General features: G+C 44.3%; 1 protein-coding gene across 1 annotated transcript in view; it reads right to left on the minus strand.

Annotated features, from left to right (window-relative positions):
- GRIN2B (glutamate ionotropic receptor NMDA type subunit 2B) overlaps positions 1-14,291 on the minus strand; it is a 413,562-nt gene that overhangs the window by 173,769 nt on the left and 225,502 nt on the right. The window contains exon 3 of the mRNA XM_036866294.1: positions 6,948-7,546. Within this exon, the coding sequence (XP_036722189.1) occupies positions 6,948-7,546 (599 nt within the window). The remainder of the gene's footprint in view (positions 1-6,947; positions 7,547-14,291) is intronic.

Here is a 14,291-nt window from a genome sequence, read left to right on the forward strand (position 1 = left end):
CTGCCTTCATTCATGCTTTTATCGGACAAATATTTATCAAGTACCTACGATGTATCGGACACTGTGCTAGAAACACAGATATTAAAAAAAAATCCTGCTCTCCTGGAGCTTAAATTCAATGAGGAGAGTGAGACAACAAAATATTTTAAAAGAAAATATACACAGTATGTCCGATAAGTGCTACAGAGAGAAATAAAGCAGGAGATGAGGATAGGGAGCTTGGGAGGATGGGAAGGACAAACTGCCATTAAAAGGGTGATCAGAAAACGTCTCCTGAGGACATCTGCGTGGAACAGGATTTTTGTGAGGATCCAATTAGATAACTGTACAATGCCGGGTGTGCAGGAAGTATTCAGAAAAGCAACCAACACTGGAGTTATTAACTTTGCCAGCCCGGCTGACAATGGGGCTGCTTTTGAGCATCTACCTATGACCCTCTTCTGAACCCTGACCATCGTCACCAACCCACATGCTTTCTGAGACAGAAAGTCTACTCTCAGAATGAGCCTGTCTGCTTTCTCCGCGGAGAGCCACTGCCCTGCTCTGCTCTCATTTCCTTCCTCTTCAAGACCATCTTACTCCTTCCCATGGATACTGGACCACCTGTGTCTTCTTGCCCAGCGCAGATGGGCATCCTGCCCCCGCTCAAAATTGTCCTCGGTGAAATGGAATTCTTTTCCCACTCACTCCCCCTCTGTATCTCCTGCCCTCTCCTCCAAATTGTAAATAGTTTTTAAAAGAAGGAGGAAAAAGAGTGGGGAGGAGGAAAATGAAAGAGAAGAAAGAAGAAAGAAACACCAAATATGTCATTGGTAAGTTTTAAATTTTGCAAGTCAGCTCTAGAATTAAGTAGTGATTAAGGAAAGAATCATGTAGGGGTCTCAGTGTTAAACAGTTGAGAATGCTCTTCACAGGTTTGCATTTAAGGGAAAGAAGCAAAATCACTTGCTGAAATGACCATCTATATATGTGACATGAGGAAGGTGAAAGACTACAAAAAAACAGAAGAGCTTGAATAATCCTCACATTCAGCCGTTCCTCCATGAACAGTTAAAGCTTGCTTCGCCTGAATTACAATCAGCAGTGAATATACCTTTCAGGATAGTTATTAGATTCTTCAGTTATTTTCCCAAATTTATATTTCCTGCTACACCACTGAGCAGATAAAGCCTGTCTCTATATATGCAGGTTGTGTCTTGCTTTACTGAACATTTCACATGAAAAATGGGAATTTCCTTAGATTCTAGTAGATTTCTTTAATCAGGTAAAGGCCACCATGCTTAACAGTCCACTTATAGCTAGCTATGCATTCACGGAAACTTCTGACTGGTTCACATGTAAATTATATTAAGTCAACCTATAATACATGTTTGCCTTACCGTAAATCTGCCTGTGCTTGGCACTCCACGAATATTTAACAACAACTAAGAGATAGGTAATGACCAAGCCAATCTTGCCCATGGTGTCTAAAAAACTAATGGACTCAATTCCTCGTTTATCTCTTAACCTCTCAGCGCTTTCCAGGCCAAGAGTCAAGGAGGCATCCCATGGGAACAATCCCGCTAATACAATGGTTTCAAGGATGTGGCATCTGCCCCAAGGTTAAAGGAAGACCGTGTTCATCACAGCTCTTTTAATAAGAACCTAACAAAGCACCTTTCTTCACGTCGGTTATCCCCATCACTCAAAGGCTGGGCCAGAGGAGGATTCTGGCCTTTTGAGATGGTGACTTTCACGGGGAAGGAAGAATTGGGGGGTGGCAGGGGATAGTGCAAAGCAACTGTTGAGTAGGAAACCTGAGGACACCAGGGGAAAATAATTAGGCAAGATTCATAAGAGGTTTGCTATGTTGAGATCCAGCCATGTCAAAGAACAACTGCTCTTTCTACAAGTCCCCAAAGTTGCCATGTATGAAGAGTAGGACCACTGGGTCCCCAGGACAGAAAGAGAGTCCAGAGGTGAGTGGCAGGCATGCCACCAACTACGTGAGAGAAACGCACTGGCCAAGTGCTGGAGGCACACTGAGAAGGAAACTCACCGTCAACTGCTCCTCCAGGGAAGTGATAAAGGAAAAATACAGACATGGGCCTATTAGCAGCTACCAATTCTTCTCTAGCTCAGAGGGATAAGGAAGAGTTTAGACAACTGGTCTGACCACTTTCTAAACACTTTCAGATCATCTGGTACCAAAAGGTTTTCAGAATTTTCTCAGGAACTAAGAAGATCTTTCACTTCGAGAATGCATGGCATAAGAAATTCTCCAACTCTTTCAACCAAATAAAGTTCCCAGTTGGAATAAAATGCTCTCAGCACGTCTTGGTATAAGGGCTCTGTACTACATTTACTAATAAGGCATAAATGAATGCTAATGAATGCTAATAATGAAAATTAATTCTTACGGTACAAAGTAGAATGGTCATATTTAGCAAAAAAAAAAAAAAAAAAAAAAATTCAGGAGCCCTGTAACATTTGAATTTCAGATAAACAACAAATCATCTTTTAATATCAGTATGTCCCATGCAATATTTGGGGCACACTTATGCTAAAAAAAAATTTGTCATTTATCTGAAATTCAAATTTAACTGGGTTCCTGTATTTTTCTTGCAGCCCTGGTAAAAAGCCTTATCCAGCAGCCTATAGCCTATCTGGAGACAGTCGCCAAGTCTATAGTGGGCCAAGCTTCCAAGAGCTAAGAAGTTATCAGTAAGGAATCTGGATTGATACGTGATAAATAGCATTCATTTGACAGTGAACGAAATAGTTCATTTTAAGGATCCTCTCTGAGGATGTTGTTTTTCCTTCCATAACTAACAAGTAAATCACGTCAAATATGTGTCTCTCTTTAGGACTCAGGGATATCAATAGAATCTCCTGTCTGTGATCCCTAAATCTAGACTTAGGAACTTCCCTCACATGGAAAGAAAGCCACAGTCTGGTCAGGTAGGAATGAGGGATTTCCCTCCCCTTGCAATGCTTCTGGGGACGGACGACAGGGCCTGTGAATGCTACTGGGTTTTCAGAAGGTGAGACCAGAAGACGTTTCCCGACTCTGTATTTCCGGCGCCATCCCTGGCTGGGTCACCCCCAGATACGTCCTGCGGAGCCTTCCTGGGGATGCTGCTGGGAGATGAGCATCAGGCCAAAGGCAACAGTTAAGCGTTTGCAACAATTTTATCTGCAAGATTTCCTGCTGTGGCTAAATGCTGTGGCTGCTTGGTTTGTTATTTAAAAGAGGGACCCTAGTGAGACCAGAGCTCTGAAGGAGGGGCTGAATTCAAACCAGGGGAAGGGGGACGAGCGCTGACTGAGGATGCCTAATTGAATCCCACTGATGAGTTGAATGCTGTGCTTCTTAGAGTCCCTGATAATCAACCCCAATCCTTCCTGGGTCCGGATAGAAAAACATATTAAAATACTAAGAGAGGCTAGGAATTGGATTCTAGAACCATGGGAAGCTGCGTTTGGGAGGAGGGGAAGGAAAAGACAATGGAGAAGAGTGAGGGATGCAGGTCCATGGACAAGGGGAGATAGCCCAGAGAAGATGTCCAGCAGGCAGTCAGATACAGAAGCCCGGAAGATTCAGGGAACTGGGGCAGAAGAGAAGGTTCATAGAGGAAATAGCTTGGTGGAGAAACGCTCTGGTAAGTCTGGTGAGACCTTTACACAGTGTACTTGGGAAACTGAGGGAAGGTGCACTCTCTCTCTGCTCTGCCCTGGTACTGGAGGAATGTACGAATAATCTGTGCTGCGCCATCCTTGTTCCTTTCAGGACTGCTGCACTTGAGAAGATGGAGGGGTGGGCATTTGCGGTTCTCTTGACAATAAGCTCTAAGCAAGGGGTACAGAGGACTGAGGAGAGCCACCCTCTTGAGGGGCCGCAAGAGATGGCGACAAAGGTTAAAACCAATTGTGGTTTCAAAGATACAGTGGTTAGAGACCAGGCTTCCGAGATAACATTTACAGTCTAATGTGAAGTAAGCCAAATGGGAGATACTATCTTCAGATAGCTGCTTACCCAGAGGAAGTTTTAAGGTAAAAGCAGCCATTCCTGAACCATATGTATGGACCCTAATGTAATACCCACTTGATTTCCTTGTGTTGCTCGGCAGATGTTTTCTGTTCGTTCATCTTGGTTTCAATGAACAAATATTTGGGAAAATAAACTGAATTAGGGAGAAAACATGAATGTACAGAACCGAATCTATAGTAAGTTTTTAAAGGAGGTGCCCCTTGTCTTGCAAAGAGGAGCAGAACAAAGACACTCCTGTAGAGCAGGAAGGCACCGGGCAGCTCAGCGACTCGGAGGACGTCATTCATTTGCTCCAGGTGTCTTCCCTGGTGCCGCAAGAATGAGGAAGACAGAAGGGTCCCTGCTTTCAGAGAACTTACAGGGAAGAGAGATAATAAAGCACAGAACGACGATCATCTTTATTGGAAAGGCACAGGATGCAGGGAAGGTGTGTAACCGAGTGATATTCGGCCAGGGCTCAGCTTCCAGGGGAAGGGATGCCAAGACTGAACCCTGAGGGATGAAGAGAAGGAGGCAGGTGAAGGGGCATGTGCACCTGTGTATGGCTGGGCAGGGGCACCTGGGGAGCACATTCAAGGCAGCAGTAGGAGCTGGAAGGGAGAGAGGACACGGTAAGTTCAGTGTGGCAGGAAGGCGGTGTTGAAGGGACCAGTGGCAGGAAACAATTTTGGAAAGCTAGGAAGGCTCATGCCGTGGAAGACTCCATAAACCATATTAAGGAGATGGGACTTTATTATCGGAGCAATGAAAAGCCACTGAAAGGTATTAAGCAAGAAAGTGATGAAATCACATTTTCATTTTAGATCACTCCGGCTGCAAAGGAGATTGAAAAGAAGAACTGGAAGCCAGAAGAGATTTAAGAGGCCCTGCAGCAATGCGAGTAGGAAGAGGTGGACTCCGCGATGGCACAGGGATGAAAATAAGTGAAAGCTCTCCAGGGAAAATCCACAGACAAGGCCGTGATTGGCTATGAGGTGTCAGGGCTTTGGCATCAAGGACACCTTGGACATTTGTACTTTAGGAAACTGGGTAACAGGATGTACCCTTTATAAGTGGTGCCAATTTGGCTAGAAGAGGGTGGGAGGGTTGATGGGAGAGGAGGCAGCTGTGCAGCCTTGGATATGGTATGTTCTAGGGCCCATGGCATCCAAAGGAACAGATGTGGTCACACAGAGACAGACGTGGGGCTCAAGGGAGAAGTCTCAGTCAGCGATGTCACAGTTTGGGGGAACTTACAGACATTGATTGTATTCTTGGCAATGGAGGAGAAAAGAAGAGAGTCTAGGGACTTCCCTGGTGGTCCAGTGGTTAGGGCTCTGAGCTTTCACTGCCGAGGGCACGGGTTCTATCCCTGGTCGGGGAACTAAGATCCCACAAGCCACACTGCGCAGCCAAAAAAGAAAGAAAAAAAGGCAAGAAGGTATAGGACAGACCCCCTGAGAAGCACCAATATTTAAGAGGTATGTAAAGGAAGAAGCATGCTGGGGAGGCTGAGACAGAATTGCCAGGGAGGCAAGAAGAAAACCAAGATGGTCGGTACCAACATGTAGGGATAACCAGGGACGGCAGAGAAAGCAGAGAGTTCAAGGTGGGGGAGTATCAGGACTGGACCACAGATGCAGCCATAGAAAAACGACTTTTAGTGTCAACTCTGAATTAGGAGCTTAGTCAAGAGGCTACAGAGTCCAAGTCCCTTCCAGAAGTTCAATAAGTATAAGTCAGCACACGTTCAACCTCCTCTAAATGTATTTCAACCTCCCTGCAGTACACTTCCTAATATTTTATTTCTTAAGCTGGGTGGTGGGTACCTGAGCATGGATTAAGTTTTTCTGAATATCTTTCTACATGCCTGATATAGTTCATAATAAAGGTGAAACGGATACCCAAAATACATTATTGAGTGAAAGGAAGTCAGGTTATTGAACAGCACGTCTGGTTATCTTTCCATTTATGTAAAACTGTAGATTTATCTCCACACAGGTATACATGCACCGGGAGATAGCTAGAAAGACAGTCATTAATTATTTCAGTAATGACCGTTTTGGCTAGTCAGATTTAAGGTCGTTTTTACTTTTTTTTTTTTTTTTTGAGCTCTCCTATATTGTTTGAGTTTTTACAGTGTACGCATGTAGCAGTTTTATACAAATAACAAAACCACAAAAGCACAGTACAGAATTTTCTACCCCACTTGGTCACACAATGGCCCTTAAGAGGCTGTGCTGCCATCGTAGCTGGATTCTGAGGTGAGGTCAGGGGAGCAGGATTCCTCCCACACCTTCTTCCCATTCAATAAGCCAGACCAACAGCAACCAGAAAAGTTGCCTCCACACCAGCACTTAATCTCAAAGGCAGAGAAAGGAGAAGCAAAGGCAGATTAAAAACCAAGGGACGAATCCTCTTCATGTGCCTACAGACCCATGTACCCTATTCCCCATTCCCTCTCTGTACAGCAGTGTCCCAAAGGTAAGGGGGCTGGTCTTCCCTCATTTCCATGCCTGTCTCATCTTTCATAGTGATCAGGTGTGTAGCGATCAGAGAGACCTGGGTTCAACTCCAAACTGAACCTCTTACTTTCAGCGTGACTTCGGACAAGCCTATTCTCTTGTATCGTAAAATGAAACAATTTTTAAAAGCTGCCTAATAAGAGTTGTTGCCTTGAGGGTTAAATGAGGTCGAACACACAAAACGCTTAGAGTAAGACCTGGCACACGGGGAGTGGTCAAGAAGGGGGAGATGTTTTGCATTTCTTAGAACAAGAACACAGCACAGCGAGCTTTGGATCTGGATCTCCCACCGTCACGAACGATCGCCATCCCAGTGACCCGTCTTCAACCTCAGACATCTTGAACTGCTCCTCCCACAGTTTCTGAACATCCAACCCAGTCTCGGAAGCTCTCCTCTGACCTCCCGCACTCACCTGTTCAGCATATTGGACTGGTAGATTCTCTTCTCGTGGGTGTTGTAACAGCTGCTCTTGGGCTCAGGGATGAAGCTGTGTTCGGACAGCATGTCGGAAGCAGCGGTGGTGATGATGGCGATTCCATCCCTCACTCGGGCAGGGAGGCCATAGTCCCATTCATCATAGGACACAGAGATAAGCCCGGTGGGGAACTCCGAGGGCACTGTGTCTGTGTCCCCTGCCACCAGACTAGGCACAATCCACGTGTAGCCGTAGCCAGTCAGCCCTACTGAGTTAGCCACTTCGAAGATGTAGGTGGCTTCTTCCTTAGTACAATAAAGAAGAATGATGGGGCTTTGAAGTTTCTTGAGCTGGTTCTGGATCTTAGAATCTCCATCATCCAGGGACATGTCCAGCAGGAGGACTTCCTCTAACTCCCAGCCCACGAAGCTGTTCTCGATGGTGCTGCGAATCTTGTTTACAAAGTCCTGGTAGCCAGGGAAGTAGGTGGTGACGATAGAGAAGATGTACCAGTCATACTCTTCCATGATATTGAGCATCACGGAAGCTTGTTGTTCAATCGATGGGCCAAACTGGAAGAACATTGACGATTCATCCTAAAGTAGTAAACACAAAGAAAGAAAAAGAGAGAGAAAAATCAAAACGAAGATGGTGAGGGAGAGTCTGGACCATCTGGATACAAAGGTTTGTGTTCATTATTTACTTTTGCCACATAATGCCTTTAAAATTGGATATGTTTAAATTGCAAACATTTATAATACTTCCCTTCCTAAAACCCTCCTCTTGAGAAAATCGACATGGGTCTATACTCTTCTTGTCTGAAATCCTTGGGGCTACTGCAGAGCCTCAGGCAGCTTCCTAAAATCAAATATGTTAGTATTTCTAGAGCAAAACATGTGAAGAGTCACATAAAGTGGGATAAAGACGGTAAACGGCCTCATGTCAGTTCGGGTCAGGTTTTGCTGTCAAATGAGTTACATAAACACAAACACACACTTTCCATTTTTTGAGCCTTTCGGATTCATCAATTGGGGATATGTATTATTCAATCGGAGTGAATAATCCAAAATGCCATCAACCTGCCCTTAAATCTACCTCTAGTCGCCCAGCAGGTGGGTGGTACTCAGGTATGGCTAGCAGGGAAGCACGCTGTAATACAAGATTTTCTATAAAGACATAATTGTTAGGTGAAATGCACATGGAATTTTCTCTCTGTCTTCTACTCTGATAATGAGGTATGTAGGTGGAGTAATGCACAAGTAGTACGTGTCAGCTGCAAGTTAGAATGACTTGTCTTCAAGGTCATTTATGATTAAGCTTTATATGAGAACAACATAGAAAGGATTGTTCTTTCTCTTACCTATATAATGCCACGGGTCTCCGTCTGACCTGTGTATTACACACAGCCCTCTGTCAATTCTAAGCATCTTATGTTTTCTCCCACCTCTTGAGGGAGAAGCTATTTTAAATTTCTCCCATTTTAAGCTGTATTTCACCTGTTGTTTGGAGATGTCAGGCCCTGCATTTTATCTCGATCTTACAGCTAGAAGAATCTGAAACCACACAATGAAGACCCTCTCAGCCTTGGCCTTCTCTTTCAGTCCGTTTTCCCCTGACCTCCTCCTGGGTAATGACATCTCTTTTCTTGGTCAGTGGCCCCTATCTCCTATCTGATGGTTCATCTCCATTTTATAACAATCCAAGCTAACAAAATTGTGTCTTTAATTCAAAGGGGCAGTTCTTTTTTATCCCCCAAACTAGAGCTTCAAAGTACGGTTACAAGAGGTCAGGCTTTTAAACAAAATGATGCAGTGATTTCTTAGTTCAGGAACACATTGTTGTACAGCTGAGAAACGGCTGAGTATTTTTTGGGCACCCACTATTGAAAAAAAAATGCAGGCTGGGAACTATCCAGCTGGTGTCCAGAGACCCTGATTCGGCAACGAAAGCTGCCAGCCCCTTGAGGCTCTGCCAGAGCTGTGTGTGCTTCACGTGGCTTGAACTCTTCACGTTCCCCGCAAGCGATCCAGAATGAAACAGTAGTTGCCTAGTCGTTTGGGGGCAATTCTTTCTGCTAAGGGTAAAATGGTGCTTACAATGGCTCCCTCCCCTGGCTTAAATATACAGTCAAGGAGGAGCCTGGTAGGACAATGGAATTCAGAGAAGTAGAGAGGGTGGGGCATCAAGAATGGGTGGGGAGGGAATGGAAATTAATGCAGGATAGAACAATGATTTCATATGTGGCCAGCCCCTGCTCCTGGTCTTCTACTTCAATGCCACTATGTACTGCTCTTCAGGTGAAGCTGACCTTGTCCTTAGGTCATAGGATATAGTGGGAATCCAGGACAACAAGGCTTAATTATGACAAGACTTGTCAGGGGCCCACAGAGAACCACAGCAACAGGAAAGGAAGGCCCTGTGACAGAACAACTCACCCAGAATGGTTATCACTTTAAAGAGACAGCCATTTGTTTTCCTTGTTACTTCCAGCTAAGTTAGGGGATTTGAGGGATTCTCAAATGAGACGTATTATCACTTGAGTTTTCACCAGCCCAGTGGACATAACAAAGTGACAAAAGCTTTTAAATATACCTTAAAATGCACAGGCTTAGGATGAGAGGGATCCCCATTGCAAACAAAGTAAGACTACCCATTCTATGATAAATGAACATATCACAAGGAGGTCCTTGAATACCCACAAAGCTCCACCTACAGTGAAACCACAGCTGGTTCAAATACACAGCTAGAGATAGCCTTGAAAGAAAACCCATGGTGGGGTGGTGGGGGGCGGGACGGTCCTTAGTAAATGAGCCCATGCTAATGAGATTGAATTTAAAAGAAAACCAATCTACTGTATACCAACCTGACCCTCTCCTCTCAGTCTTCTCTTAAAACTCTCTCACAATTATCAATGAGCTCTTAAAGAAACCGCCAGCTACTATGTGAAGAAAGCCAATATACGGTGAAAGTAAGAACAGAGAAAAATTAATATGGCTCCGTCTAACCCTCACCACATCCCCGTCTAACCTTCTAATTCTCGCTTCCTCCACAATCACCCTTTTTCTGGTTCCTCTGCTCCCACCAATGCCCAGTTCAACCATCTTATCTTGCCAATCCTGCACTAAATAAGGATGCCTTACACGGCCATTTTATCTGTGGCACCAAGAGGAGGTTAATGAAACCAAACAGGAATCAAGAGACAAAGTCATAGCTTGGGCAAATGTTTCCCAGTATAATGAGTGGTCCAGCGTTAGTAATTTAGCTGACACATCAACCTGGTGTATGGTAATCGGGAATGGAACAGCTCTTTTTCAACAAAGCTTTGGGCTAACTGAAAGTTGTAAGCAGTGACAGGCTTTGCAAATTATGGTCACAGCCACAGATGAAAGAGCAATCTTCATGTGTGCGTGGAGTGGAAAGGACTGCTGGCCAAGCATCCACCTTTGCAGGCTCCCAGCATGCACGTGATCACCACAAGAAGTAGCATCTTCTAGGATGAAGGACAGGGACATAACTCAGCTCACTACGCTTCCACACTTACATCTTTATTCTCCTAATGTCATTACAGAATGTTACGTGCAGGGGTCCTCGGAGGGTCCTCCTCCTCCTCGGGAAGATTCCCAGTCAAATTTATTGCGTGAATGTACTTCTCCAACTGGCCTTGAGAGCCCCTTACAGCAGTCGTAGGTAAAGGGCTATCATGACTGATAGGTGCAGTTAGCACAGGGAAGACACGACTGTACACTAGACCCCATCAGTCTGGAACTGTCATGGTGGACCTCATCACGTTGATGTTCAGGGTGTTTGTTTGCTAATAAGAAGAAACAAAAACAGGTACTTTTTTCATTCTATTAACTGTCTCAGAAAATAGTTGCCTAAAGAATTAGCAGTACAGGAGATTCTTCTTCTGCATCACTGAAGATCCCTTACAGATCCACTTCAGACATAAGGGAGTAACTACCCCAGCTGCTGACGGTGGCCCTAGCAATTGGTTTCAGCTGCCATCCCACTTTGGGGACTGTGTCAGCTGAAGAGAACCACCTGGCCCAAAGTCACGTCCCCTTCCTGGGGTAGAATGCATTGAAAGACTGGTGGTCAAGGCATCCAAAGACCTGGTCCTCTTGCCCTATTTCTAGGCAACTCTGAAGGATGATTCTATCTTCAGAACTTCCCACAAGTTTCCATTAATACTGCGTCTCACCTGTATTTCTCCCTCTGCCCACTCCTCCCCAATCTTCCCTTCCTTTCATGCTGTTGATCTCAAGAGCATTCCCTCCCGTCCACCAACTTAGTCTCAGATCAGTTTCTCGGGGAACGCAACTGGAGACTTTATCCATTTCCCTTTTTTCAACATGGAAAAGAGATGACTTGAAAGAGAACATGATATCTATTTTCAAATATAGAAATGACTTACATGGTAGAAAGATAAGTCTCTGCCCATTAGCTCCAGAGGAGAAAACCGGGACCAATGAGCAGAAATAGTAAAAGGCACTGCTTGGCTCAATGTGGAAAGTACATTTGCAACAATTACAGCTATTTAAAATGAAATGGGCCTCATAAGGTAGGGAGCTTTCTGTAGTTATAAACATTCAAAAAGGAGCTGGATTATTATCTGATAAAGGGATTCTCTTCAGCACTCCATCTGGAAAATGTCACGCTCATCTTTCAGACCTAGTTCAAATGTCAGCTTTTTTATGCATATCATCTTTTCTAACGTCCCCAGGTCAAGTTAGTTCTCTTTCCCCTGTGCTTTCGCAATATTTTATACATGCCTCTATCATAATATTTATATATTTTTAAAAGTTTTTACTGAAGTATAGTTGATGTACAAAATTATTTAAGTTACAGATGTACAATACAGTGATTCACAACTTTTAAAGCTTATACTCCATTTATAGTTATTATAAAATATTGGCTATATTTCCCAGGATGTTGTAAAATATATCCTTGTGGCTTATTTTATACCTAATAGTTTGTACCTCTTAATCCGCTCCCCCATATTGCCCCTCCCCCATTCCTTTTCCCACTAGTAACCACTAGTTTGTTCTCTATACCTGTTGAGTCGGCTTCTTTGTTATATGCACTAGTTTGTTGTACTTTTTACATTCCATATGTAAGTGATATCATACAGTATTTGTCTTTGTCTGACTTATTTCACTTAACATAATACCCTCCAAGTCCATCTATGTTGCTGCAAATGACAAAACTTCATTTTTTTATGGCTGAGTAGTATTACATTGTATATATGTACCACATCTTCTGAATCCATTCATCTGCTGATGGACACTTAGGTTGCTTCCATATATTGGCAATTGTAAATAATGCTGCTATGAACATTGGGGTGCGTGTATCTTTTGGTGTATCTTTTTAGTGATTTTGTTTTTTTCAGATATATACCCAGGAGTGGGATTGCTGGGTCATATGGTAGTTCTATTTTTAGTTTTTTGAGGAACCTCCATACTGTTTTCCATAGTGGCTACACCAATTTACACTCCTACCAAGAGTGTACGAAGAAGGTTCCCTTTTCTCTTGGGAAGTATATATGCCTGCCTCATCCCATTAAAAAAGGTATGTTTCTCAAGAGCAGGAACTGTGCCTTATTCATCTCTGGATCCCTAGGTGGCACATGAACAAAATTTAAATGTTGGTTGTATTAATATTACAAAGAAGATTCCATTATCAGGTGGGAGATGAACTGAAATGACCTTGATGATCTCAACCGGTTCCAAATTCCTACGCTGATGGCACACAGCCACTCCACGGAAATAAGGTATGCCTGAAGAGTTGTGCACTTTTACAGAATGTGAGGGGAATCCACCTTGGAGCCAGCCAGAGAGGCAGGAAGTGTACCAGTCACTTCTTCACTCCTCTCTGCAGCAAATTCCATGACCGCATCATCTATACTTACTTCTTCCAACTCCTCTTCCCCACTTCTCTCTTGCACTAACTTCAGTCAGACTTTTGACCCCACTACTCCTCTAAAAATCCTCTTGTGAAAGGCAGTGGTGACCTTGGTATTGCCAACTCCAACATCCACCTGCAGCCTTTTGACTTGGGTGATCACTTGCTCCAAGATATGCTTTCTTCCCTTGGTTTCCAGGGCTTCACATTCTCTTGATTTTCCTCCTGCCTTACTGGTTGCTGTTCCTCCATCTTCTTTGCTGGTTCCTCCTCTTCCTTCCGACCTTTCGAAGCTGGAGTGCCCCAGGGTCAATCCTTGGTGTTCATTTCGTTTCTATCGACATTCACCTCCTCGGAAATCTCACTCAGTCTCCTGCTTTAAACCCCTTTTCCGTGCTGACCACTCTCACACTTCTGTCTCCAAAACTTCCAACCTGTACATCAAACTGCCTATTTGACAGCTCCGCTTGGATACCTTTGAAACATCTCCAACATTTCCAAAACTGAACTCGGCCTTTCCCATTTCAGTTAAAGGCAACTCTATCCTTCCATAGCCAGCTGTTCTCTTTCTCTGGAATCCTACATCCAATCAGCCAGGACACCGTGACTGCCTGACCTTCGAAAGGGATCTAGAACACAACCTTTTTTTACCCACTTTGTTTGAGCCACCCTCATCCTTCACCCATCACTGAAAGGGCCTGCTGACTGGACCCCCTGCCTCTGCCCCAGTCTCATGCTCAACAAAGAAGCAGGATGATCCTTTTAAAGCTTAAATCATAAGATGTTACCTTCTGCCCCAAACCCTCAATAGCTTCCCAACTCCCTGAAAGGAAAAAGCCAACACCCTTGATTCGGACCCCGCTGCCCCTCAGATCCCACACCCTCTGACTCTGACTCTCTCTCTCCTCCAAGCACACTGACCGCTCTTAAATATACTCATTCCCGCTCCAGACCTTTATTTCAAGCTGTTTCCTCTGCCTGAAACACTTCCTCCAGCTACCAAGGCACTCACTCACAGGGCTAACACACACACCAGGTTCAAGTCTTTGCTTAAACCTCACCTTCTCAACAAAGCCCAAACCTGACCCTGCAATGCGACGCGACAGCCGCCCTCTCCTGTCACAGGGAGGCCTGAGCCCCCTATCCTGCTCCACTTTTGCTTTTTGCCGTAGCATTTACCACCATCGAACAGATGACGTGATGTATTTATTATGAATGTATGCCTCGTGCCAACTAGAGTGTAAACACCGTGAAGGCAGGGATCAATTTATTTGCTCACTGCTATAACTCAGCACCTAGAATGGGGCCTGGCCCAAAGTGGACTCCCAGTAAATATTTGTTGAATTTTAAAATGTGGTAATTTTCCATTATGTGTGTTTCTGTGTGTATTCACAACTTCTTTATCCATTCATCCACCAGTGGGCACTTAGGTTGGTTTCA

Source organism: Balaenoptera musculus, chromosome 10 (genome assembly GCF_009873245.2).
Source record: "Balaenoptera musculus isolate JJ_BM4_2016_0621 chromosome 10, mBalMus1.pri.v3, whole genome shotgun sequence".
Lineage (NCBI taxonomy): Eukaryota > Metazoa > Chordata > Mammalia > Artiodactyla > Balaenopteridae > Balaenoptera > Balaenoptera musculus.